At 41.4% G+C, this 25,077-nt stretch overlaps 2 protein-coding genes across 3 annotated transcripts; one reads left to right on the top strand and one right to left on the bottom strand.

Moving 5' to 3' along the window:
• Positions 1-56: 56 nt before the first annotated feature.
• On the top strand, positions 57-2,925 carry med19a (mediator complex subunit 19a). Its single transcript, XM_088379887.1, has 6 exons — positions 57-399; positions 712-834; positions 946-1,079; positions 1,323-1,419; positions 1,501-1,598; positions 2,396-2,925. The coding sequence occupies exons 1-6, from the start codon at positions 180-182 to the stop codon at positions 2,459-2,461; spliced, it is 738 nt and encodes a 245-aa protein (XP_088236013.1). The 5' UTR covers positions 57-179; the 3' UTR covers positions 2,462-2,925.
• Position 2,926: 1 nt separating this feature from the next.
• slc43a1a (solute carrier family 43 member 1a) lies at positions 2,927-24,111 on the bottom strand. 2 transcript variants are annotated; one of them, XM_088379865.1, is made up of 15 exons: positions 23,839-24,107; positions 16,504-16,664; positions 16,212-16,404; positions 15,206-15,261; positions 14,423-14,499; positions 7,782-7,874; positions 7,485-7,618; positions 7,284-7,411; positions 6,946-7,092; positions 6,830-6,865; positions 6,627-6,762; positions 6,339-6,459; positions 6,181-6,254; positions 5,501-5,624; positions 2,927-5,016 (listed from the first exon to the last, which is right to left on the bottom strand). In XM_088379865.1, exons 2-15 carry the CDS (start codon positions 16,655-16,657, stop codon positions 4,819-4,821), a joined length of 1,671 nt encoding a protein of 556 aa, XP_088235991.1. In that variant the 5' UTR covers positions 16,658-16,664; positions 23,839-24,107; the 3' UTR covers positions 2,927-4,818. The 2 variants fall into 2 exon arrangements, with proteins under 2 accessions (XP_088235991.1, XP_088235981.1); XM_088379855.1 differs by having other exon boundaries at positions 16,212-16,664; positions 23,839-24,111.
• Between the last annotated feature and the right edge of the window lie 966 nt (positions 24,112-25,077).

Genomic DNA, 25,077 nt, shown 5'->3' with positions numbered 1-25,077 from the left:
AACGGCATGCGCACACTGACCAGGTATTACGGTATCTTGCCACTTTACTCATGGTATTACGTGAGAACGTCACCAAGAAATAATATTCAATGGAGAAGCATCACATCACAGTTTTCTGTAAACACATACTTGCGTGATCCGTTTACCTCTCGATATTTACAATTGTAACAGTGGCAAGTATGACGGAAATGTTTTCAACTTTATTTGGACAAAATGAAACTCAGGGACCACCCGGTTCGTCTACCCTCGGATTCGGACCTGGGAAACCTCCGCCGCCTCTCCCGCAAAATCAAGTGTCTGTGGCAGGGCAGATGGCACCACAGCTCGGGGATGAGGGGCCTCCTTTGCGGAAGTCTGGAGCCATGAATGAACCCTTCTATTTATTACGAGAACTACCCGGTACTGTATCGTTGTATGAGCTTTGCTTGATTTGAATGTGTTCTGCGTTTGAGGACTCAATGGAAATACTCGACACATTATCGGAAGTAGTTTGTAAACAATGCTAACGCAGCTAACGTCAGTCATGCAGATTGCTTCTTGGGAGCAACTTTCACATTTACCCCACGACTTTCGCTGCAACACATTTAAAGCTTCATTTCTCATGTGTGCATTTACTCTTTTAACATAGTTGCTTGTGTCGTCGAACGCTAATAGTGATAGAATGCAAAATAAACAATGTATGTATGGTAATGTGGCCAACTTTATTTTTAGTTGGGAACGAGTTAACTGGGAACACCAACCTCATCACACACTACAACCTGGAACACGCCTACAACAAGTTCTGCGGGAAGAAGGTGAAGGAGAAGCTCAGCAACTTTCTCCCAGAGTTACCAGGTGGGCCATGGACGTGTGATGCAAACACTATTTAGAAGATTGTTATATTCAGCTTTCATCCCTTCTTAGTCTTCATAATAGGTTAATAGTCTGTCTTCCTATTTGTTGCAGGTATGATCGACTGTCCCGGGAATCAAGATGGGAGCTCATTGAGATCCCTGATCGATAAGCCACCAGTATCTGGAAACTCCTTCAGTCCGCTCACCGGCGCTTTGCTAACAGGCTTCAGACTACACACTGGGCCGGTAAAGATCTACCCTATTCATTTTCAGTCCCCGTTTTTTCTCTGGTTTTCTCCAAAGACTCTGGCTTTTTCCTACATTCTTAGAAACATGCATGTTAGGTTCATTGAAAATTTGAAATCACCCATAGAATTGAATTGTGAGTATGAGAGATTGTTTGTCTATGTGCCCTGCAACTGGCTAGCTATGTGTGTCTTAATGCTTTGAAAATTACAGTACATGTCAATGTGTGTGTGTGTTTTTCAGCTCCCAGAGCAGTACCGGTTGATGCACATACAGCCACCAAAGAAGAAGAGCAAGCACAAGCACAAACACCATCGCCCGCAAGACCCATTACCACAAGGTAGGACATCCACCTAACAGACAAACTCGCACACATCCGCATTTGCAAGACGCCCTCTCATCCGCATCCTTTTCGACGCAGCGGAAACGCCGTCAGATACCGACCCCAAAAAGAAGAAGAAAAAGAGGGATGACGATCCAGATCGCAAGAAGAAGAAGAAAGATAAGAAAAAGAAGAAGGTAAGGGACACAATTGGAAACATAAAGAAGACACTTGTAATACATATGCAAGATGACTCATGGACTGGTTTGTCATTGCATTTGAGTTACTTGAAATCCAACAAAGCTTTTACTATTTTTATTGCATTGTTTTGGTTTTATTATGACTTGGGCCAAATCATGCAAATGACTACAGTACTGACATTCTTGCTTTAGCTGTTTTTTTGAAAACTTTTCATTCAAGTTTCTTATACAAAATAGGAAGAAAAAGCGAAGCAAAAGGCACATTACAGATACTCACAGAGGGGAAAAAATGGTTTAGCCACGAGCCATTAACACTAGTTTGTGGGGTTGGGAGCAAGGTTGCATTTAATGGCATGTAAAAAAAAAAAAGTTTTTTTTTTTTTGTTGACATAGCAGAGTTACTTTTTTTTTCTTTTTACCTTTTTTAAACCTTATATTTCTCTAATGTTTGCTTCAAATAAAGTTCTTTGGCCATTAGACTCACTTAATTTATTACATGTAAAAATACAGGTAAGGTGTTATTTCATTCAAGCATGAGTTTATACGATAAAGCCCCCCCATAAAAAAAAACAACACACAAACATTTTATTCTTATTCATGTCACTTTAAGAAAATACCATAAAGTCAAACATAACCAAGCACACACATGCAAAACTGAAGTTGCTGCATCCCAGTCATTAAACCTTCAATTTGCCTCTTCAAATCATATCTTTGTTGCTCGCACAAACCTCGGGTGTTTTCAATGATATTAGCGATATTAATAGAGTTGGTTCTCCTTTCCCCTATTTCTGCAGAACCGCCATAGCCCTGATCATACTGGCCTGCCTGGCTCGCAACCCAACAGCAACAGCCTCAGATAGGCCCTAGTCCGTGTGTGCGTGCGTGCGTGCGTATGTGTGTGCGCGTCACCCGTACTATTCAAAGTATGCGATTGTGAAAGAACAGATTGACTGGAAACTAGAAATGTTTGTGTGATGCGTTCAGGAGCAGTGGGCACAACAACACTTTGGACTATTTTTGACAGCAAGCTGTGAGCTGTGTCCCTTTTTGACTTTATTGTGATAATGTTTCACCCTATTTCCAACACAAACTTTTGTTACAATGTTTAATGCTTGCTTTGGGATATGCCTCATAGCTTAGATTTCTCAACCGTACGGCCAGGCGCAAGGATTCATAATCAAGATGAAAAAGAATTCACTTAAATGCAGAATTTGGTCAGGGTATGAATGATTTTGGGCATACCTGTGCATATGGTGACACCGAGCCATGTTGCTGTGAATTTCTAGGCTTAAATCCATTGTAAATAAATCCTCTTTTACACAAAGTCTTACTTCATCCATGTATTTATTTATCAAATTCACAAGCTGGTTAAAACGATTGTTGTTTCTAGTATTAATTACTTCAAGCAGGATTACATTAGCTGCTGTACATGATTGATGATATACAGAGTAAAGAAAAATATCAGAGGTGTTGTTCAGATGTCATGTGCAAAAGCAGCCCTTCTTGACTTTGCAGATAATAACAAGCTTTGTAATCCTCTCAGTTATGCTGGTGATATCTATTTTGACTTTCTGAAAGTTCACAGGAATGATACATCAACACCACTGACACTTTAAAAGTTACTACATGCACATGTGTATTTTACTTCTTGGTGTCGTCCAGTTTTTCCACATACAGTTGCTGCAACTTTGACGATGCAGCTTACGGTCCCAAATACATTGGATTTAGTTTGGCACAGTTTTTGTTTTCAAGTCAGCGTTGCCATGGAGCCAAATGTCAGGGAAAGGCACCCAAGTATTGACAAACTACACAATGCATGTATTGCATAAAGGAAAGAAAACGCGTACAGTAAATGCATCACATCTAAAAGCAGCTGTAAAAACAACATGTAAGGACATTGAAATGCATCGTCAAAACAAATCATCTTTTACAAAGTGATTGCATAAGCCCAAACTCTACTGTTGCATAGTATAATGACTTGCAGACTTGAGTGCTCCTCATCTATCTGAAATTTACATAGAAATTAATTGAAGCACAGCAAGCATCTTCTGGTCAAGTCACTGCAACACATACTGGACACATATATGGTAAAGAAAGTAGAATATGTCATTTAGTAAAACACTCAAAACTATGTACAGAAAGTTAATTGTTTTGGCTGGATTGTTACTCGCGAATCAACACGTCATGACAAGAAAAGCAACATGGAGCAAAGCAGATGCAGGCAATCATCTTGGCAGGCTACAAAACATTTGCTGGTCAAACAAATGCTTCCCTTTTGAATTCTACTGCATCTATAGTATGAAAACACACTGAATACGTATTTTATACACACCATCTCATTTCTGTGCATAAAGCAGTACAAAGTGCCGAAACAAAACAACATTAACACACAATGTGTACTTGAATTGGATAATCAGTCTAGGATTCCTACGGTTAAATCAGCTCCACCTGGAGTAATATGAAAGGAGACAACTTCACTGATTAAATGATTCTGTTTTGGGGAATTCATATTAAAAAAAAAAAAGTAGGTAGACAGATGGCGCAGTCGGCTGCAGAGAGACAGTGAAACGGAGGAGGTAGATATGACGTCTCTACAAGCTTCGCTGCAGTCTTTCAATATTGATTACGTTTCCTACCTGTGGGACATTTATGAATTGAATCTCTGGAGAAAGCATGATCATTAATAAGAACAATAATAATAATTCACTACAAGTTTAATTCCGCACATTCCTTGAACAATACTGACAAAATAACATTTCGACTGTTTTCCAAGCTGCTCTTTGGTGTTAGTGAGGATTGCGATGATTTGTCTGAAGATTTGATTCAAGTGTTTCAAGTACCATAATGTCCGCAGTGTAACGCGAAGGCCACACCAGGGCGGACGTGTGCGTTGCTGAGTAGAACAGATGTATGGCTTTGGATTGCGCTCATTTGGCTCTGTGACAACATTAACCCCGATAAATAACACCAACAAATGTCGGTGGCGCAGTTCACGCTCACATCGCGCCACAGCGTGGACGGACGGGGCTTACACTGTCATCAGTCAATGCAAAGCGGGGGGGCATGCGAGCCAAGGGAGCCAGCTGGGGGTGGGGCGGTGGTTTCCTATGTCAATCTATACGGTTTTCAGACCCAAAAAACATTGGACATATTGCTGCTTATTTTGAAGGCACATACAAAAATAAATCCTATAATTCCTCAAATCCTCGCTTCTGTTTTAAGCCTCGACAGCCGCTTGGCCGTTGCTCTGGTGCTTGTAACCGTTGGCCTCCGCCTGGTTGAGCGCTTGCATCTCCTGGCCGGTGGCCCTCTTGTCTCGGGCCTCTTTCTCCCTGATCAGGGATCTGCGGTGGAAAAACAGGTAACCAGGCAACAGGAAGCCGGCCAATGAGAGGATCAGGAGGCCCACGTTGATCTGATTGGATAACAGAAATGTTTCTGTTAGTGCACTGATTCGCAACCTTTATTGAGCCACAAATTAGAAAAACAAATTCTCACAGCACATGTAAAAACATAAATGTGCATGTTTGTAATGAAACGTCTGCCACCTAGTGGAAGAGTATTTATTCTGCCTGTCACTATACATTGCTAGCATAGATAGAATGAAGACAGATCAAAGTCAATTTAGAATAGCGCATTGACTTTTTAACACCACAGGGAACTGCATTTTGTCAGTTCAACAGAAATAACTTTAACTTGAATTTATGTGGCATTGCTTTTTTTTATATCTTAATTCCAAAGGAAATTGCATCCAAACATACCTCCTTTTCATTTCTTATCTAACACCACTTGTCCTTATTAGCTTCCTTGGATGTGCTAAAAGATGCTATGAATGCTTATTGGTGTAAATGATGTGAAATGGTGGCTGTCCCATCCGTGTTTTACAACAAAGTCCTCACCCAGTGGGGGTTTCCTTTAAGGGGCCCAACCATGGCGATGAAGAGTGGCTGCTGGAGCAGGGCGACCACAGCGCTGATCATAGACTGGAGGCCAGTCAGTGTGCCGAAGTGGTTGGATGGGTAGCTATGATGGGAGAAACAGTGGATGGTTACCGAAAGCTGAAAACAAAAGGAAGTATGGTATGAGGCGAGTGATGAAGAAGACTTGGATTCGATCATTTCAAGCTCAAAGAAGAAAAGCTATGGCAACATTTCTGCCTTTACCAAGAGAAAAATGAATCATAGCTTTATCGTCACACTGCTGGATTTTTTTCAATTGACGCTTTTGACCCATTCATTTACCGTATTTTTCGCACTATAAGGTGCACCGGATTATAAGGCGCACCTTCAATGAATGGCCCATTTTAAAATTTTGTCCATATATAAGGCGCACCAGATTATAAGGCGCACCTTCAATGAATGGCCCATTTTAAAACTTTGTCCATATATAAGATATATACATTTGGCCCGCGGGCCGGACTTTGGACACACCTGCTGTAGTGGCTCAATATCGGTCCACATATAAGGCACACCTGATTATAAGGCGCACTGCCGGCTTTTGAGAAAACTGGAGGTTTTTAGGTGCACCTTATAGTGCTGAAAGTACGGTACACAATCCTGGCTCTAGAAAGTACACTCACACTGCAGCATAGAGGCCTCCGCAGCAGGAATGGATGAAGCCTCGGACCATGGTGTGAAGGATGAAGGTCAGGATCTGGCAGACGGACGAGCAAAGAATTGAACATTGACGGCTGACTCTCTACATGCAACTTGTATTTGTTTCGAGCGTCTGCTCCACCTGTAGCGGCAGGCAGTCAATGAGGGAGCAGCAGCCGAAAATGATGAGCAGCAGGTTGGTGAGGATGAAGGCCCTCATGACGTTGGTCAGCTTCTGGATAGTGCGGTCTCGCTTGGGCCCACTGGGGGACATGGGCAGGCGTGTCAAAACCACCCACAATGCAGTCATTGTCATGACAGTCGAGCCATTTGGCACTTTTTTTTTCTTGTTTATACGCTCATTTTTAATTCATTTGGGAGTGTAAGGCTGCATTGTCTCTGGATGGAAAATTTCCCCAAGATCCACTACCTCTTTTCATTTCCCGGTGCGAGGGGTTTGTCCTCTTCACACTCCTTCATCTTCCAGTCCATGATGTAACCAATCAAAGGACACGTGACGAGGCACAGCAGCTGTAGGGTGCCGAAGATGGATGAGTAGAAGCTGACTAAAAGAGAGCGTAGAGTCAAAACGAGGCATTTATGTGGTGTGGCTGAAATCGAGCCACTGCTCACCTTTCTCTGCACTCTCAATCACCAAATCTTCGGATGCTGTAACGTGGGGGGAAAAAAAGCCAGTGGGTCATGTTAACTCATCTTCTGGGACTGCGAGGAGGCACGGTGACACTCACGGTGTTCTTCGCCACGTGTCACCATGAACTCTAGCATCTTGTTCATGGCGCCCATGAAGAAGATGATTCTCAGCTGGGACATCCCCATTGTGACCAGACTCCACAGGAAGATGGGTGAGAAAACAGAGCGGCGGAAAGGAACAGTACCTTGAGAGAGGAGATGGACACTTTTTTACTGAACAATCAAATGAGATCCAAAAAAAGGTGTGGAATTTCTCCATGGCTAAGTCGGAGACCACACCAATAATGAACATAATTGAAAACTGTTACTTATTAGATTGCATCTGGGTGAAAGGTGATTCTGACTACTTGATTTGCATCACGTGTTTTTGACCTACTGGGCCCAACGTTGCCTCCATTGGGAAGTTTCTCCGCTGAGTGTTGGATTTCACCATTTTTTTCTCTCAGTCTCTCTTCAACAACCTTCTGGTCAGTTGACGGTGACACTTGCAGTGTGAGGATCTTACTGTGGCCCACAAAAACAATAGAAAATAATGTTGAGATCAAGTCATATTTGGAACTTGACACCACACACTAACCTGTAATCTACTTCTTCGGGCGTCGGGAAACCTTCCGTGGGCCAGTTGAGGAAGCAGTTAACAAAGACAAACCCGGCGAGGCCTGCCCAGGACCACATGATCACCTTAAAGGACACACCTGCATCATAGATGAGCTGGAGGAAAGAGAAAAAATCACATCTGGGATTTTCATCCAAATACATGACAATCAGTAGAAATGATTCCGTCAAAAAAAATTCTTGGTTTCTCAAAACATTAACTTGACCTTAAAGACTCTTTGATACTATTGCATTTAATGTTAGTCATCTAGAAAGTTACCTTGACTCCAGGGAAGGTGACGGCAGATGAGGCATACGAGCCAATCATTAGAGACATGATGGTGGAGCTCAGGGCACCAAACATATTTGGCAGCTGGAAACACAGAAAAAGGACAAATCAAACAAATGTTGGGTCATGTATATTACAACCCAATGTTGTGTATATTATAACCCAAAAACAGACCCCCCCCCCCTCTCTTTTGCTATCACTCTCTCTCATTTCGGCCAGCAGGGGGCAGGCATCTTCTGTCTTACTTTCTGTTTGGCCAACATCTTTGGTGTCTGAGAGCCAGACCGCACAATCCCTTTCCATGTGCACTCAATGACACAGTGACGATGTCACTCATTTTCACACGAGTGCATTTGATGTCATGAGGAATGAAAAAGCCAGACTTCTGACCCGACTGGATGTCGACCTCGTACTCATACAGACTCAGACTAAGCTACACCTCCGCTCATTTTGCTATTTCTAAAGGTTGGCACCAGGCACGAAGACATCACACATCAGGTTGACCTGTTTACAGTAATAAGCAGCTTAGCCCGCACGACAATGCCCCTATTGTGGCACTGGCACACTCAGTGTACTTTAATTACAAGTTTTCAGTGGGCCAATGACGATTATGAGATCACATGTGGCGGATTGAAAGTATGCTGCCCTACAAGTTCAATTTTCTCTCCAACTAATTACCTCTGTGAAAACCTAACTGGGTTTTCCCTGTTCTTGATTTCATCAGAGAGTCTTTTATTACACTGTCTTAGAAAACGCAGTGTTAATTATGATTTAAAACAGTTGCTATTCTCCACAATCATGCATCCAGTTGAAGCACGAGTACTCACGAGGATCACGGGTGAACTCGAGCCTACACTATTCGTCATCTTCCCAGTTTTTTTGGGCATAGGTTTTATGAGCAGATGCTCTTCTTGACAGAAACTTTTTATTAATGCAATGTTGGGACTCTGATACAAAGTTCTGCTATTCTTCCGGCTTGCTCCAACAAAGCAAGAAGCATTTCCTAGCAGTCTCCCATTTAAGTACGAAACAAGCCTGACCCTAACTTAGTTTCAACTAGCAATGCAGCGATACCATTTAGTTTTCAGACTAAGAACTTGCCGCTACAGAGTACTCGATACTCGATAATGTTATCAGCATTCGCTTCTTCCTCCGATCCAAGAAAACGATTGATTCTCACTGGAAAAACATCTGACTCTTCAGTTTTTCATTTAGTATTTGTTTAACTTTACAAAAAAGACAAAACTTTTTTTGCTGATCTAAAAAAATTTTTGAATGTCATTATTTTTCTCTTATGTTGTAATGTGGGGGGAAGACAGATTTTTACCGATCTGAAAAGGTTTAATATTACAGTCAGGCCCTACTTAATACCGATTAGAGCAAAAGCAAGAGCATATACAGAGTCACAAAACCTTCCAGGAACTTAACAGTGCTAAAAAGCCTACAGACGTGAAAATGTCGACGTTTTCCACGTGTGCGTGTTCTTGGCTGCTGTCCGACGATGACCTTTAGGGCAAGAGTCAGAGCTGACACAATGATACTAATGGTAGTGGGTAAACAGGAAATTTAAAGCTTTCCTGAGGATGTCAGGAGGCCACAAAACACCCATCCCAATTCATGGCTTCTAGGAATGTACATAGTTCAAGGCCATACGCACTTTTGTACTACTAAGATTTATTGACGGTAGGCGAGAGGGTCCACAGCACACAGGGGAGTTTGTGTCTTTTCCTGATGTTAAAGCAAAGTTATTCCAGACATGTGAGCTTTAACAGCTTACTGATGTCTGCAGCAAGACAAAATGTGTCTTCACGCTTCCATTACATTCGTGTCCGGCATTGACGATGTTAAGTGACACACTGAGGCCCTCGAGGGTCACCCAGGGAAGAGAAGTCAGACAAAGATGGAGCGGTGGCTGCTCATTTGTCACCAACAATCATTTCAGGCTCTGCTCCTGTTGGCTCAATCACCTGAGGCATGCACACCCCTTACTGTGACTTTAATCGCCACTAATCACTCCACAGAGTGGACCAAACTTCAGGTTTGATTATGCAACACTGGATTCTAAGGGGAAGTAGAGTTCAGTGGAAAGAAGGGTTTTTGAATTAGTAATAATGAAGGATGAAAGGAGTGTAATTGAGTCAGGACGGAAATAACCCCAGAAAGCAGAGGCTCCCCTTAAGGCTCAAGAAATTATTGTAGATGTAGATCGAAAGCTTTTTCTTCATGTTGAAGTTACTACGGCTTGGCATAGAGTAATCCTAGATTAAAAATTTGGCAGATTGTGCTGCAACCAGGAGACATGCTGTCGATTGATGCAAGACGTGAAGTGCAGCAGTGAGCTTCATTTTAAATTGTGCAATGTTTCGCTAACTTGGAACTGACTGTTATTGTCTCTCCTTACATACCTCATGTAAAGTTTTCAGACACTTTTAATATAGTCTCCAATTTTCCACAGTCAGACTGGTGTATTTAATGTTTGTGTTACATATTTAGTTTTATTCGTAACACTGCAGATTAATAAAAAAAAATGCAAAGAATTGTTGTGATTGTTTGTACTGCTCCCCCCTCCCTTCTCATCCAGTGTACTGTTTCATCTTCTACTGTACATGTGCAGACTTGAATCAGGATAACGTGTTGGCGCGGTTATGAGGAAATTGTAGTATTAGTCCATTAATTCTGACATTTCGCAAAACACAGAAGAAGACCAAAGTTGATTAAAAACCTGCTTCAAAAATCTCCAAAATACTAGTTTACTCATTTTTAACACCCGGCTACTAATTAAATGGCAGATATGTAGTATGCTACACTGTTTGGTTGATAAATGTGTCAATTTGACCACATGTCACTGCTGAGAAAGTATGAAAAATGGCAAACTGTGCAATTTATTGCAATGTGGAAAAAAAATCCGTATCTTAATCAGTTTCTCGGATATGGGATTTTTTTTTATTTGATAGCTGCAGCCCTTCTCCCAGAGCTCCCGGGGGAACACCAAACGACAGCTGAATAATTCTGACCAGACAGTTTTCCTGTATCCTATCACTGGTACCTCGCCCTCCTCCAGCTGCTCCACACGTGTCCAAAAAAGCTGAGGCGATTGTTGCTCGATCACAAGTTGCTTTCTAATAACAACATGGGTCCTTTTAACTTCCTTTGGAGTTGACCCTGAGTGACTTTACAGAGGCTCCTCCATGCTTCCCTGCAATGTTTTGTTCCTCATATTTGCTGAGCGCCATGTCGCGCCACGCTCAGAATAGTGACAGCTCTCGTAATACATTGAAAGAACATGATTTTTTTTTTCCCACTGCTGTGTGATCCAACAGGCCCCTGGAGGGAATTCCACGGCTGTTAAGACTGCGCACGAGAGGCCTGCCTTCATTCCAGCCATGCCGATGAGAAGCATAAAAGCCAAGTGTGATGTTAAAGAAGGGGAGGCACACCTGAAAGGTATGCTCAAAGGTGTGTGTGTGTGTGTGTGTGTGTGCTTGGGGTAATGGTTTGGCGGGAAGACGACGTCTCTCAGTGACGTGAGCTCTGACCTTGTTTGAACTTTTACAAAGAAGTCTGTGGGCAGTTAACAAATATTTGATTTACTTTTTTAACTTATCAGACAGAAGTACAAGGTCATGTTTAAAATAGATATGAGAATGTTCCATTAACAAAATTGAAACAATGCCTCTTTTAGGCAATATTACCTGTGTACCTAAGAAAGGATGATTTGTTGATTTTATTGATTAATTCAAATGTTTTTGTCAGGATTCTTTTATTTTGAATAATTTTTTTGTTGCTCGTAAAGTTTGAAGTGCATTCCACTGCTTGTAAAAAAAAATATTTGCAAATAGTCAGCGTTGCCAAGTTAGTGTCATTATTTTCAGCAACTTTTCCAACTGTTCTAGAGACTAATTTAATTTAATTATTGCTAAGTTCATGGTGGAAAAAAAAAATCAAACAGATTTTTGGTGTCAGGAGAACTGAAGCCAATACCAGAGGGGAAAATAACAAAGAGTAAAACTTCATTTCATTAACATTGACCTTTTCATTTTGTGATGGAGGGAAATTTTATTAACATAGGAAATCAGGTTTTTGTAGAAAAAAATTGAGATTTTATTATACACTTCTTTTTTCATCACGTAATCTGTATTTCAGCACCACCAATATCAAAGCGGTACAGTTACTATAATCATGAGTAATTCATTTCATTTTGTTGAATATATGTCCAACAAAAGAAATACAATAGATTTTAAGATAAATTATTTTTATTCTCAACGATTAGAGATCTTACTATATAGAGCAGGGCAATAGTATATTGAATGGTCATCTGTGTGGACATTCGGAATATTTTAACTTCACTGCTAACATTAGTCGCTTATGATACCTGCAATTCAACTGTGTGCAACTTAAATGTGTTTTAGTGGTGGAAAATCATATTTCATTTTGACATTTTATACAATGACACAATGAAGCTGATGTATTTCTCACTGTGGCAAAAGCGAACCAAAGAAACTGTTTGTTTACAGCAGTGAGAAGGAATTTCCCTGCCAATGGAACTGAAAGGTCTCGTTCAAGTGAAGCAAACATTTGCGCGAGATGCCCCTAATTAGGATGTGACGTGAGCCTCCAACTTCTCCAAACAACAATAACAGCACTGTGGATGTCATTCAGTTCCGGACAGTGGGGAGGGGAAGATTTAATCAAAGGTGGAACATGGACAACTCTCTACCGTATGTGTGCGTGGTCAAAATGACATTCATTTCGACAGAAATCAAACCGCATGTCTTTAGTCTGTAATGGAAATGGAATGTAAACATACTCGCCCAGTGAGTAGAGTGACTTTCAGTCCAGCCTCCACGATAAAGACTGTAGTGAACCGTCTGGAATGCGTTCTCTGAGAAAGATTTCAATAAAGCATGCAGAACATGCAGAATGTTTGTTGGGCCTTGTGAAGAGGATTATCTATTTTGTTGGGCATGGAGCATAGATTTGCAAGATGGAACAATGGAAGTGGAGTTTAAGAGCCTTCATTCATAAAGGACGCCGACTCGCTTCCTCATCCTCCAAAGCATCTCGCATCCCCTCCAAATGCCATAAAGTGCTTCCGCTCCTCCGGTTAGTATCCCCAAAAATCTTTTGGGATTTGTAAAAGTTGGCAGAAAAGGTCTAGAATAGACTCCCTAGTGGTTAGCAAGTCGTGAGTGCACAAAAGTGGTGTAGATGATAAAAATGATAAAAAATAAAAGGCAATACTAAACAGCATGTAACCAAGGCGATCAGTCGCCTTGGCGCCATCTTGGTCAGTGTGTAGTGTTATTAATTTTGGCTTTGGTTTTAGAGACCTTCAAGTCTCACTAAAAAATTTTTATAATTGAGAAAAGTTTTATTATTTCTTGACATTGAAGTTTAAAGCCAGGACACCTTTCCTGTCATAACAACTTTAGCATCTGCGCTGACATTGCCGTTCAGAATTGTGTGAATGCTTGTATATGAACACTAAAATCTCTTGAATCTCTTTATTTGTTTAGCGTCCACTTTATGTGTACCAAATCACGTGGACACATTAAAAAGCCACATGTGTGAAGACAGAATTGATTCGCTGCAGACTGATGCACATAACAGAGAGAAAGGGGGAAGGGTAGGAGTCACGGGGCTAAGAGAGGAGAAAGCATGGCCTTGACTGTTTGAAATAGAGGTGAGTGGGCTGAGAGCTGGCGGGCAGAGGGTGTGTGGCTGAGCGAGCGCTGCTATTGGTGGAGCAGGGGGATGGAAACGTACGCTGCTGCGGGGACAGTACGAACCAAAATACTTGCCAGGCCATGGGAGGCGCAGCAGCAATAAAATGTGCTTGAGGACTGTCCTTAGCAGCTGACACATCACACGCTAAAACACGTGTTTGATGTAAATGTAAACAAAACACAGAGTGTTGCCTCAGCTGAGGCAAACAGAGGCTGTGGCCACGCTAGCTACCAAAACTTATCTGATAAAAGAACACCAGGCCACTTTTCTCAGTGCAGCTCTTATGCAACGTAGACAGACACTTGAGGATCTGGCAGATTTAACACAAGTCGCTGACAAAAAGTCGATTTTGGCCCCACTTCAGCCTCACGAGGAAAATTGGCATGCGCTTGACTCGGAACACGCGCCATTGAACGCACAACATGATTCTTATTGGTATTATGTTTGCAGCCTTCCCCTTTCGGACACTTGTCTTGTACTGTGACACCTCTAAACATAACACTATTTAGAATGCAGTGTATGCGGGCCACTGAGCAAGCAGCAGTTAGAGCAGCTATCACAAAAAGGGCAAATATATTCTGTTGACAGGTGAAAGATTGTTTATCATTCACCAATGTGACCTCAAACCTGGGCAAGTTCATTGAAAGCTGCAGCGTGCCTAAAATACCACCTCGAGTGGAACCTCTACACTAACTGTTGCCATCATAAAACTGCAATCAACTGTAAAGCCATTGTGTGTTTTATTTGCCCAGTGACAAAGTTTGTAACTCAATTTATTTGTATATCAAATAAGTTTCCCGCATTGAAATAAATTAAAAAGATATTAATCCGTTCCAGACCCTAAAAAATGGTTGTTTGCCGATTTTATTTTTTTCTTCTGTTGATTTGTGGGTACTGTGTCTTACCGTGAGTGAGGTGAAGGTCAAGCAGATGCCCCCAAAGCCGTTCATGGACAGAGCCAGAAAGATGAGTGCCGAAAGCGCTGCAAGTAAAGAGTAAAAGGCCAAAACTGTCATCGCGTTTGTTACCAGATGCCGCTGGCATGGCCACTGAAGTCTCCCATTTCACTGTGTGTAGTATGTGTGTATTTATGTGCAACTCGAGTCCCACACTTTTATGCCAAAATAAATGTAACGCCATGACTAGTCTCATAGTAAGCTGCTATCCATACAGAGGGGGAATACTGCGCATTCAAACAACCTCACCCCCCCCCCCCCCCCCCCCCCCCCCCGCATAATGTAATAGGGGAGCTGTTTCAAAAAGATACCAAATATGTGTGGTTTTAGTTCGCACCGAGATGTTTTCCTATGATGGATAAGGCAAACAATTCCAAACAGTACATAGGACACTAATTATTTATCTTTCGGCAGGGTTTTCTAATGACGTGTCCGGTAAGTTTTGTTCTTGTTCCAAGGTCGGTATATTTAAAAGCAGCAGCGGCCGAGGTGGTGACAACTTTGGCTAGCTTGTGATGACATCGCGCGCATCTTTTTGTTATGTTCTCGCCAGGCTTCACATTAGTGCTAACATGTGATCACTTGTTGTTCCGTTTGATACTTTTGCATCCATCACTTTTGAATCCTGACACACTTGTGACAGCAGTGTGTGACAGAGCTGAACGTTTCCACAGCTGATGTGTTCATATCTACGGTGTGTGTGTTTGTGTAGTTGCGTGTTAGTGTACTCACTCGGTGGGTCGTAGGCAGATATGGCCATCATGATGCAAGACAAACCGAAACACGAGCTGTAACCAGAGAAATTACATTGGAACCTCCAACACGTGACATCATCTCATGACTGCATGGTCCTAACATTTCTAAATGTGTGCCAGATACATCTTACTAGGCTATGTGTGACTGTATGCTGGCTCACACAAATTATGAAACTTGGGCAGCACAAACGTGAATAATATGGGAAGATAGTTGGAGTTGTTTTTGTTTGGGTTTATGCTTAATAATGGCATTTGCCAGTCATTTTTTTCCATTTTATTTGTCCAATTTCCCTTTTTCTGTTGAATTTCCTCATTCATTGGGCTCTCTTAAGCACTCTGTACTAAATACACACCCAAGTCTTGACACACTGCCCCACCTACTATATTCACTGACTCACAAAAGACTAAAGTCCCTCCTCCCACTTTGGGAATGCAATCGCTCTGCTTTTTACTACTGCAGTAAGGTGTAAAGGAACAATACTCTTACTTGGTGTTTCATTCATCCCACATTCTGCTGATTCAGAGATGAAACATGCAGAAACATTTCAATGATTGTATCAATTCCTAATTAAAAGAAAGTGATTTGATAACTTTGCTCATGTTGTCTGATTCTTAGTGAAACTTAAACAAGCCGCTGTTTTGAAAAATAGTTTCCAGATCAGTCAGAGAAGTCATTAAAAATAGCAACTAAATGGTTACGTTAGCAACACTTGTTTTGTAAACTAGCTTTTGTAGTCATGTTGTTAGTGCATTTCAGCTAGTAATGATGAATACATATTTAAATTTAAGTTCGTTTCGATTAAATGACAACGTAGCTTTTATTTTTAGCCTGAGGAATATGATTTTATATCAGCAACAAAAAACAAAACAAAAATACAATTTATCAAAATGTTATGGGTATATCTGTGACCCAAGATTTTGCAGAAATAGATGGAGCAATTTTTGGGCAATTCCACCTAAAGTGATGACTTTTAGTGCATTACCTGCCCGTCAGGCGAATGGGGCGCGGCCCAAACTTGTCCATCAGGATCCCGAGGGGCAATGTGGTGGCACTGAGCAGGAAAGAGCCGATGGTGAAGCCCAGATTCAACATCTCTTCTTGGTCCACACAGCTGAGCCACTGTTCCACCTCGCCATCGGATGAGTTGCCCAAAGACACCACCACCGAATCGTTCTCTATTGGTGTCACAGAATTGAAACGCATGTTCATAAATGACAACAACAAAAGAACAACCATGTAGGACCCCCACTGTACAGTATACATACGATGCCCACCTGAGCAAAGGTGTGAGTAGAAGCCCTCTCGCTTCAGCATAATGAGCAGTGAGCCCCAGCCCAATAACACGGCCGAGCACAGTAGATTCTCAATCACCGCTGTCACTGCCATCCACCAGCGCCTCCTGTAGGCCTGGAGGAGAGAAGGTGCCATTTCTGCTCTGCGAAAGAAGACAGAAAAAAAACATTTAAACTTAAACATGAAAAAAATGCCATGAGATTTGCTACAAAAGGCAGTCTCACTAGTAACACATTTCTCTTGTTTGCATTTTCACAATGGCCAGGCCGTGCTGCAACGACAGTCGCTAGCCAACAGTTAGCTTGCCAACTAACATACTTGGGCCTTGTAATAATAACTAAGTAACTTGCAATTTCAATTAATATTGATTTTAGAAACAAATCTCTGATAACAGGTTTTTTAAAGGTTTTCCCTATTATGTCATTTAACTACAAGAGAGAAGAGCTTGAGTAGTGAAGAGGAGCAACTTTGTTTTCCTTTATTTCTAAAAATAAGTTATTCACATTCCAAAAACAGAGAATTTCCAGATGCTTACTTAAAGCATGAGTCACTCATTCTTGTCTTATAAGTGCTTATTGAACCTGCTGGTGTATGGGTTATTCACATATTTCATATTTGTCATATTCATTTAGTTTTAAATTGACCTGTTGGGAGTACAAACTGGTGAAAAATCATGGCATTTACCTTTCACAGTATTGTGTATTTGATGATAACATGTTAACAGTTTGACATCGCAATGTTTTTATTTGCTATATGATGTCATGGATTTGTCATGGAATGTTCCATTACAAATTATAAAGGCCATCATTTATTATTCCAAGCAGTACTTTACGGAGTATGACATTTTCTCTCTCTCCGAATGAGGCCCCACGTGGTTTATGACCCTTTTGTCCTAGTTTGAGACGTTTGACACCCGCTATGTCTCTCTTACAATTCAGGGAAATCAAAAGCGTGACGTTTGGATGTGAACACGCCTCAGTGAGGATAAGTGACGTCTATCTGGCATCACCTTACCGCACCACGAGGTAGGCCAGAATTGAGAGGTGTTGAACATGGACACACATAAATATAAACACGCACCCTGTGACAGATGACGTCACGGAGCAAACAATATCAGGTGGCTGGAGAGAACAGGGACATTTCTGCACAGTCAGGACAGGTCAATCCAACCTGGAACATGACTGAGCAATACAGTCATGACCACCCTGACATACACACAGACTTTCACTCTGTCATTGACACAAGGGTGGAAAACATTTCAAGAGGAAACACGAGTCCAAATATAACCGTCTGTTTAATTTGTTTCTGAAAACACAGAAGGAATTTTTTGACTGCAAGAGATGAGGACAGTGATTTTCTTGGGAACCATACTCCAGCACTCTCTGTTACGTCACAATTTTTAAAGCAATCATTGCTTATAAGTGCACAGTATACAGTGATTCTTAAACTTGCAAGAGCCCTGACTTAAGATTTTAGGAACCGGATTGTGTTCCCTGGCAGGCACTAATAGTACGGATTGGCCTGCGTGTGCCACCAATGACCAAATATGTGATCATGAGGCGAGTGTGTAATGTGATTACTCACAGTCCAGCAGGCTGTGATTGTCCTGAAAAGAGGGGGAGCTTTGGTCAATGTTTGGTCAATGACACCCCCATCCTCCTACTGTCCCCACACACATAGCATCTGACATCAAGATATAAATTAATCCACCTCTGAATTGTCAATCTGTAGACATGAATAGCCAATTATGAGATCATGCAGGTGTGACTAAGAAGTCATTAAGGCAAATCCCAGATTAAGAATAGATTCATGGAGAATCACTCCTCTTTACATCACCGTGTCTCCCACACTTTGTCACACTCAAACACTCCTTATTTAAGATGACCTTTAATGACAAGACGGTTAAGGTCATTGACGAATTATTGACTAATTGATGTGGTGTCCTTCTGATTCTTCTGATTGTGATTATCAATAATGAGTCATCACTGAAAATACATAAATATACACTGTTTTGTTCATATTAGTGTCACAAGGTTCTAAGGTGTGTGTTGATGTGGGGGTGAGGTGGGCAATTTATCACATTTTGCCGGTCTGTCATTTGTCCTGGGCACCCTTGCATTATCATCAGTTCGCCCTTATTTATAATACGTAGTGTATAATGATAATAGGCCGTCATCGCTTCTGTCAGTCCATCAATCGGCATTCAGTCACGCCGTCCAAAAAAAGATCATCATCATTACTGTCAATGATAGTACATTCCAGTTTTGCAGATCTTTATAAGGTGAACATTAACGTCACAATAATTAGGTGTCGCATTCCACCCGAGTCAAGAACCATACTCAAGGCTTGCACGATGATAACACAGTGCACGAGCCAGATTAGCGAAAAAGGAAGTAGAACACCAAGTTAAATACCCTCGTAGTGCTGCAAGCCAGTTATTTAAGGGGACTGCGAAATTCACGAGCAGCTGCATGCGTCTCGATGGTCCTGAAGTCGGCAGGACTTGAGACATAACAAGAATAAAGCAGCTGCGGTTGCTATGCCGTCTATTGTTGCTTAGGAAATCAAGAACGTGGTCTTTTTATTGTATTTAAAATAGTATTACACGACCTCTTCTCTGGCACATGAGTGACACACATAAGCAAGTGAACACCAGCGATCAATTTTGCACGTGGCATGCCACGCCACTCATTTTACGGCTCGGGTAAACGCGACCGGCTGGGCAAGTTTCGTCAGCGAAATAACTCTGTTAATGACAGACTGAGGAGTTATCCACTTTCGCCCGTCCATTTTTTTTTTTACTTTCTCATCTCTCGTCCTTTGTCCACAAAATGGGCGTCCATCGATGACAGACATTAGGACGGGATACACACTTCTGCACATCAAGATGCTGATTAGACAGTATGATTATTGCACGTGTGTGCCTTAGGCTTCCTACGATAAAAGCCCACTCTACAATGAGGACGTTTACTGAAAAATTGTGAGCAGCTTTTGCAAAAAAAAAATTGTTGCATTGTCTTAGGAAAATGGTGACCACATCAGATATTGACTAGTTTTCTGAGCCTCCCCCCAAACCCCGCTACAGTAAGATTATCTCAGCAAAGAAATGCTCACTAACACAAATGTAAACAGATTTGTGAACAGCATTGCTAGACCGCTTTCATTCAGTCTTAGTGCTTTAAGTTCAGCTCATTGAAAATAGCTGCAACAACAAAAGTGTTGCATTGATATAACTTTGATTGTAATACTATGTGTATCAGTTGGGCTGACATTATCCGTACATCTGGATTGGAGCTGTACTCCCCTCTACTTCCTGGGAAGAAGAACATGAACATGTGATGCATTTAGGATCAACACAGCTCAAAACAGCAAAAGGTTGACAAACAGTTGACGCAGCACTGTCAAGTGAGCACGAGCGGAGGGAACACACCATATTAGGAAACAGCTTCCTGAAATACATGCCCGCTCCCAATCAACTGAATGATGATGCAATGTTACATGGATACGTGCAACGCGCATCCTCTTCTGATAGGAAAACTAAATCACTTTTTAAAAATATTTTTATATTTTTAAATAACTTTTAATATTTTAAAAATATAAATTCCTTAACTAAGAATACGTTGAGCCTGCTTATGGATCAGTATGGAAAAAAATATTGCTTTCATTAGGTCATAAAAATGTATTTTCTTTAGGTACACATTGATAGCGCATCAATATAACATTCAACACCCATAATTGCATAATCGCATGTTTTTCCAATATCGTGCAACTTTAGCTTTGAGGCTGATCGTTTTGTTACATTTTTCAGATCAGACGTTTTCTGTTTGCAGTGTAATTTGTTGAACTCGCATTGTGATACTGTAAGAAAAAGACGACAATGCGTAGCGCAAAGAAAAAAAATCATTTAAAAAGTAGAAATGTGAGCATAGGACCATCTCCTTAGGAAAAAGTGTACATCCAACGCTTTAGGAATTACAGTGCAGTCTTCCTTCACCTTTGAGACTCCAATTATCACCTACAACCGCAATTACCACTTGCTGTGAGCAATTTCAGAAAACTGATTAATCGTTCTAATGCTTCACACAAAAAGTCAAGATTCCCTTGGGGAAAAAAGTCTAATGATAATGTAAACAAGATTGCTTGACATTAAGACAACTTGTTCAATCATTTTGTATTTAAAGACATATAATGAACTACCGTATTTGCCGGTGTATTAGTCGACCTTTTTCGATCCAAAATCGAACGAAAAAAATCGACCTCGACGTATACAACGAGTTATAAAATTTAACTTCGTATTCATCGCTTCTAATGTGATGGTAACCAAGGCCGTTTCTCATGCATCTCATTGTGCGTGGGTGTGCGTCCGTCAGGCTCATCAAACAGCGAGAAACTGAATCATTATAAAGTGTTCGTCGCATTAACACGCATCCTCAGCAACAATTTCAAATATTCTCACCTCAATAACGGACATCGAAAGCCAGGCAGCGACGATGACTGCTAGGGGGAAGTACTGGGTATTGAGCGAATGTGCGAGTCATCGCGCGTCAAGCAACGACAATAACTACCGGTACGTAAACATTCAATCGCCATGTCTAAATGAATGTCGTTGCCACTTAGAAAATATTCGCCAAACTTGGCCAGACTTCCAGGGGAAGAGGCCGAATTTTCACTTGTTCTGGCCGACCGGAGGAACCAGCCAAGGCGGACACTTTACGGCGGTTGAGTCGTTGGCACTTAGAAAATATTCGCCAAACTGGGCCGGACTTCCAGGGGAAGAGGTCGAATTTTCACTTGTTCTGGCCGACCGGAGGAACCAGCCGAGACGGACACTTTACGGCGGTTGAGTCGTTGGCACTTAGAAAATATTCGCCAAACTTGGCCGGACTTCCAGGGGAAGAGGCCGAATTTTCACTTGTGGTGGCCGACACGGGGAACCAGCCGAGGCGGACACTTTACGGCGGTTGAGTCGTTGGCACTTAGAAAATATTCGCCAAACTTGGCCGGACTTCCAGGGGAAGAGGCCGAATTTTCACTTGTGGTGGCCGACAAGGGGAACCAGCCGAGGCGGACACTTTACGGCGGTTGAGTCATTCGCACTTTGAAAATATTTGCCAAACTTGGCCAGACTTCCAGGGGAAGAGGCCGAATTTTCACTTGTGGTGGCCGACACGGGGAACCAGCCGAGGCGGACACTTTACGGCGGTTGAGTCGTTGGCACTTAGAAAATATTCGCCAAACTTGGCCAGACTTCCAGGGGAAGAGGCCGAATTTTCACTTGTTCTGGCCGACATGGGGAACCAGCCGAGGCGGACTCTTTATGGCGCAAGAGCCGTTGGCACTTAGAAAATATTCGCCAAACGCTCTCGATGGGACAGAAGACGACCTTATCTGGGAAGAGGAGGAGGAAACTGAGGATAGAGAAGACCAAGAAGATGCCCTTTATGACGACAAACTAAACGAAAACGAATGGATCGAGCTTTTCGGAAATAGCGACGATGAAGACGAATTTTGAACTCTATGTACCGGCAATCACTTTATAATTATAATTTGTTGTTTCTTAACTAAAAATAAACCAGTTTCTAAGAGTGTTCATTGTTGTTAGTCTCTCTCGGCGCGTAATATCACAGGGTCATGAAGTAAATAATATTTAAAATGGCGTATAGATCGCTCGCTACAAACTCGCGAATTTGAACACATTTCGTCAATAAATTTCGCATATTTCTGATTGAATTTTGAAGTTTAATATAATGCAACAATTGAGCTCGACTTATACAAAGGATATATCATAAAATCGTAAATTTCCGTCGAATTTTAGGGGGTCGACTTATACACCGAGTCGACTTATACACCGGCAAATACGGTAATAACTGCTGTGGGGTAGAAACTCACAAATACACATTTTGATCAACTTTTTGGATGTGCACAAGTGCAGTCCCCTTGTGCCGTCGCCAGTAGTGCGTCTGCGGCATATATGTTGGCGATCGATAATTATCTATTATAATAGAAGAATGCACATGTATTCGCAAGCAACTGATCGCAATCGTCGTTAATCCTGCCCGGGTTCGTGGTCCACCATTTTGCTGCTGTCGATAATTATTTTTCCATCCCATAAACCCAAGGGATCTGAATCAAAATCAGGTTATTGGTGTCCCTGCCACCCATTAAAAAAAAGTTTGTCTGAAAGCAGCCCTTCAACTCACTTCAACATAGTTCCCTACTTGGCATCATGATGTTGGTACAAACTTTTTTAAGTACTTCTTGGTGTAAAAAGTTTTATTTACTATTACTATTATTTATTTACTATTCTTCTATCATTACGCAATGACATTCTCGGGACCTTTGAAGTCCTTTCGTTGATGCTCCCATTCGGATTTCTCAACGGGGACGTTTCTGACCTCGACCACTCATGTTTGTGTACCACTGCAGGACACCCAAAACTGCAGAGACAACTCTTGATCCTCGCGAGTTTCCGAGAAAATAAACGCAGCCCGACGGGCGTTCAAAGTCTCGGACACGACGGATCCCCGATGCTGAACAGACAGCTGTTTCTCCTCGGGTCCGGTTACCGTGCGTTGCGAAGCAGCCTGAGGTCTGCTGCCACGTTCACGTGCCGGCCCCTGGCTCGTTATTTATGCGAAACCTGAAACAACCCTGGCGGTGTCTATCGTTGTGAGTCACTTCAAGAACTGCAAACAGTTAATCCAGTTCGGTACTTAACACGAATGAGGAAATGAATGCGTCTGGCAAACTTACATTGATTTAAAGGAGATCAAGATTAGGTTTGTGGAGCAACATGGACATTTTCACGTTTAGCAGTTCCCCAATCTTAATTTCAGAATGCCACATTTACGCAGAGTCATTGAAGGCAACATTTTCTTATCTCCGAGACAAACGAGTCTGCGACCACCTTTTGGTCATACGGTTGTTACTTAAAGATATTAATCAAGAAACCAGTATGCGTGGAAGCTATAAAAAGTGTTTAGTAGTAATGTTTACAATGTGTTACCACAATGAATGCAGATGTTTAAAATACTACATACAGTTTTCCAGTGATATGTATCTCCCCCCTTCCCTCATGGTCACTTCCTAAACAAGCAACTTAATCCTTTTTTGGTTTTCTTTCCTTTTCTCAAACTCAAGTTATATTAGACCCCTCTCCCGGTATAATAAGTATGATGTATTTAACAACTGAAAGATATAACAAAAGTGCTTGTAAAAACGCCACGTGTAGTGAAATGCAGCCGGTTGGTCCACTTGCGTTCATGGCGGCACTAAACATACTGTGTCACCTCAAAAGTGGGAAAAAAAATACTTACTGCAGCTTAGTGGATTGTCCCTCGGGAAAATGTCTGAGAAGAAGTTGGGTTGTATAAAACTTTTATTACTTTGTTTAAATAATCAAATAATACACGTATTTATAAAGTATGCTGGACGTTTACAGCAAGTAATAAAAAAAAGTTAAATAAAAAAAAATCCTCCTTCTCTGCCCTTCCTTTTCTGTTTTAATTCCAGAGAGTCCACGCTTCTTTTGTCTCGTTGGTTTCATTTCAAGCGCCCCCTCTTTTGCCTAATTTGACTTGTAATCCCCTCCCTCTCTTCTAGGCTTCACGGCTTTACCGCCGTTGAAGGGGTGGAGAAAAGTCACCACCCTTCAGCCGTCATTCCACTTTTTCCCTTTCCTTTTTTCTTACAGTCCTCTAAGCAAATGTCAGCAAAGTGAGCTGAAAAGCAGCCATTCATCTAACAAACCTGGCTGACTCTGTTCGGTCTAGTTGTTGATCGAATGCCATGATCAGTACACGCTCAAGTAATGTATACAGAACCATGGACTGTTTCAGATTTAAAGACAGTTTCATGAAACTTCAAATGATCAATTTTTGGGTCACCTGGCCATGCCAAAATAAAGTGTTTTTGTTCCGAACTAGTTTGAGTGCCTCAGTTTCCTGTTATTTTTTTAAGCCAACAAAAAGGAAAAGCAATATGCGAAACGAGGTGTCCATTTGAGGTGTGGTATTTATTCACTCAAGTTTATAACACACCAAGCGACCAGGTGAGAATTGTTTGAAAATGTTTGAGGAAAGATAGCAAAGAAAAAATGCCTGCCTGTCTATAACATGTTTTGGGTAGCTCCACTTTTATTAAAAATGCTTGCAGAATGATTAGATAAAAATATATTTCAAAAAGCTAAACGATCCCTCCTTTAATAATAATAATAATAATAATAATAATGGACTTTTTTATAATGCACTTTATATTTGAAGGCAAACCCTATCTCCTTCATTATAATGGGGAGTATTTATTTACTTTTGTTAATGATATTTTTTATTGAACATTTTACATTACACAGATGTGTAACACATGAAATGTAACACATTTGAAGTGAAGAACAGGTGGAAACACTCTATACAAGTGTTGTATCTCTTTGAATCTATTGTTTAAAAAAGTGGATTGAAAAGATTACAGTCATACTCAGCTAGAAAATTTCCTCACTAACATTAACTAGATTTTGAGTTCTAACTTAGAATGTTATCAGAAAATTATGAAATCAGACCTTT

Source organism: Syngnathus floridae, chromosome 1 (genome assembly GCF_059516105.1).
Source record: "Syngnathus floridae isolate MCC-2025c chromosome 1, RoL_Sflo_1.0, whole genome shotgun sequence".
NCBI classification, from domain to species: Eukaryota; Metazoa; Chordata; class Actinopteri; order Syngnathiformes; family Syngnathidae; genus Syngnathus; species Syngnathus floridae.
The sequence above is the reverse complement of the archived record's forward strand: the minus strand, read 5'-3'. Positions and strand labels throughout refer to the sequence as shown.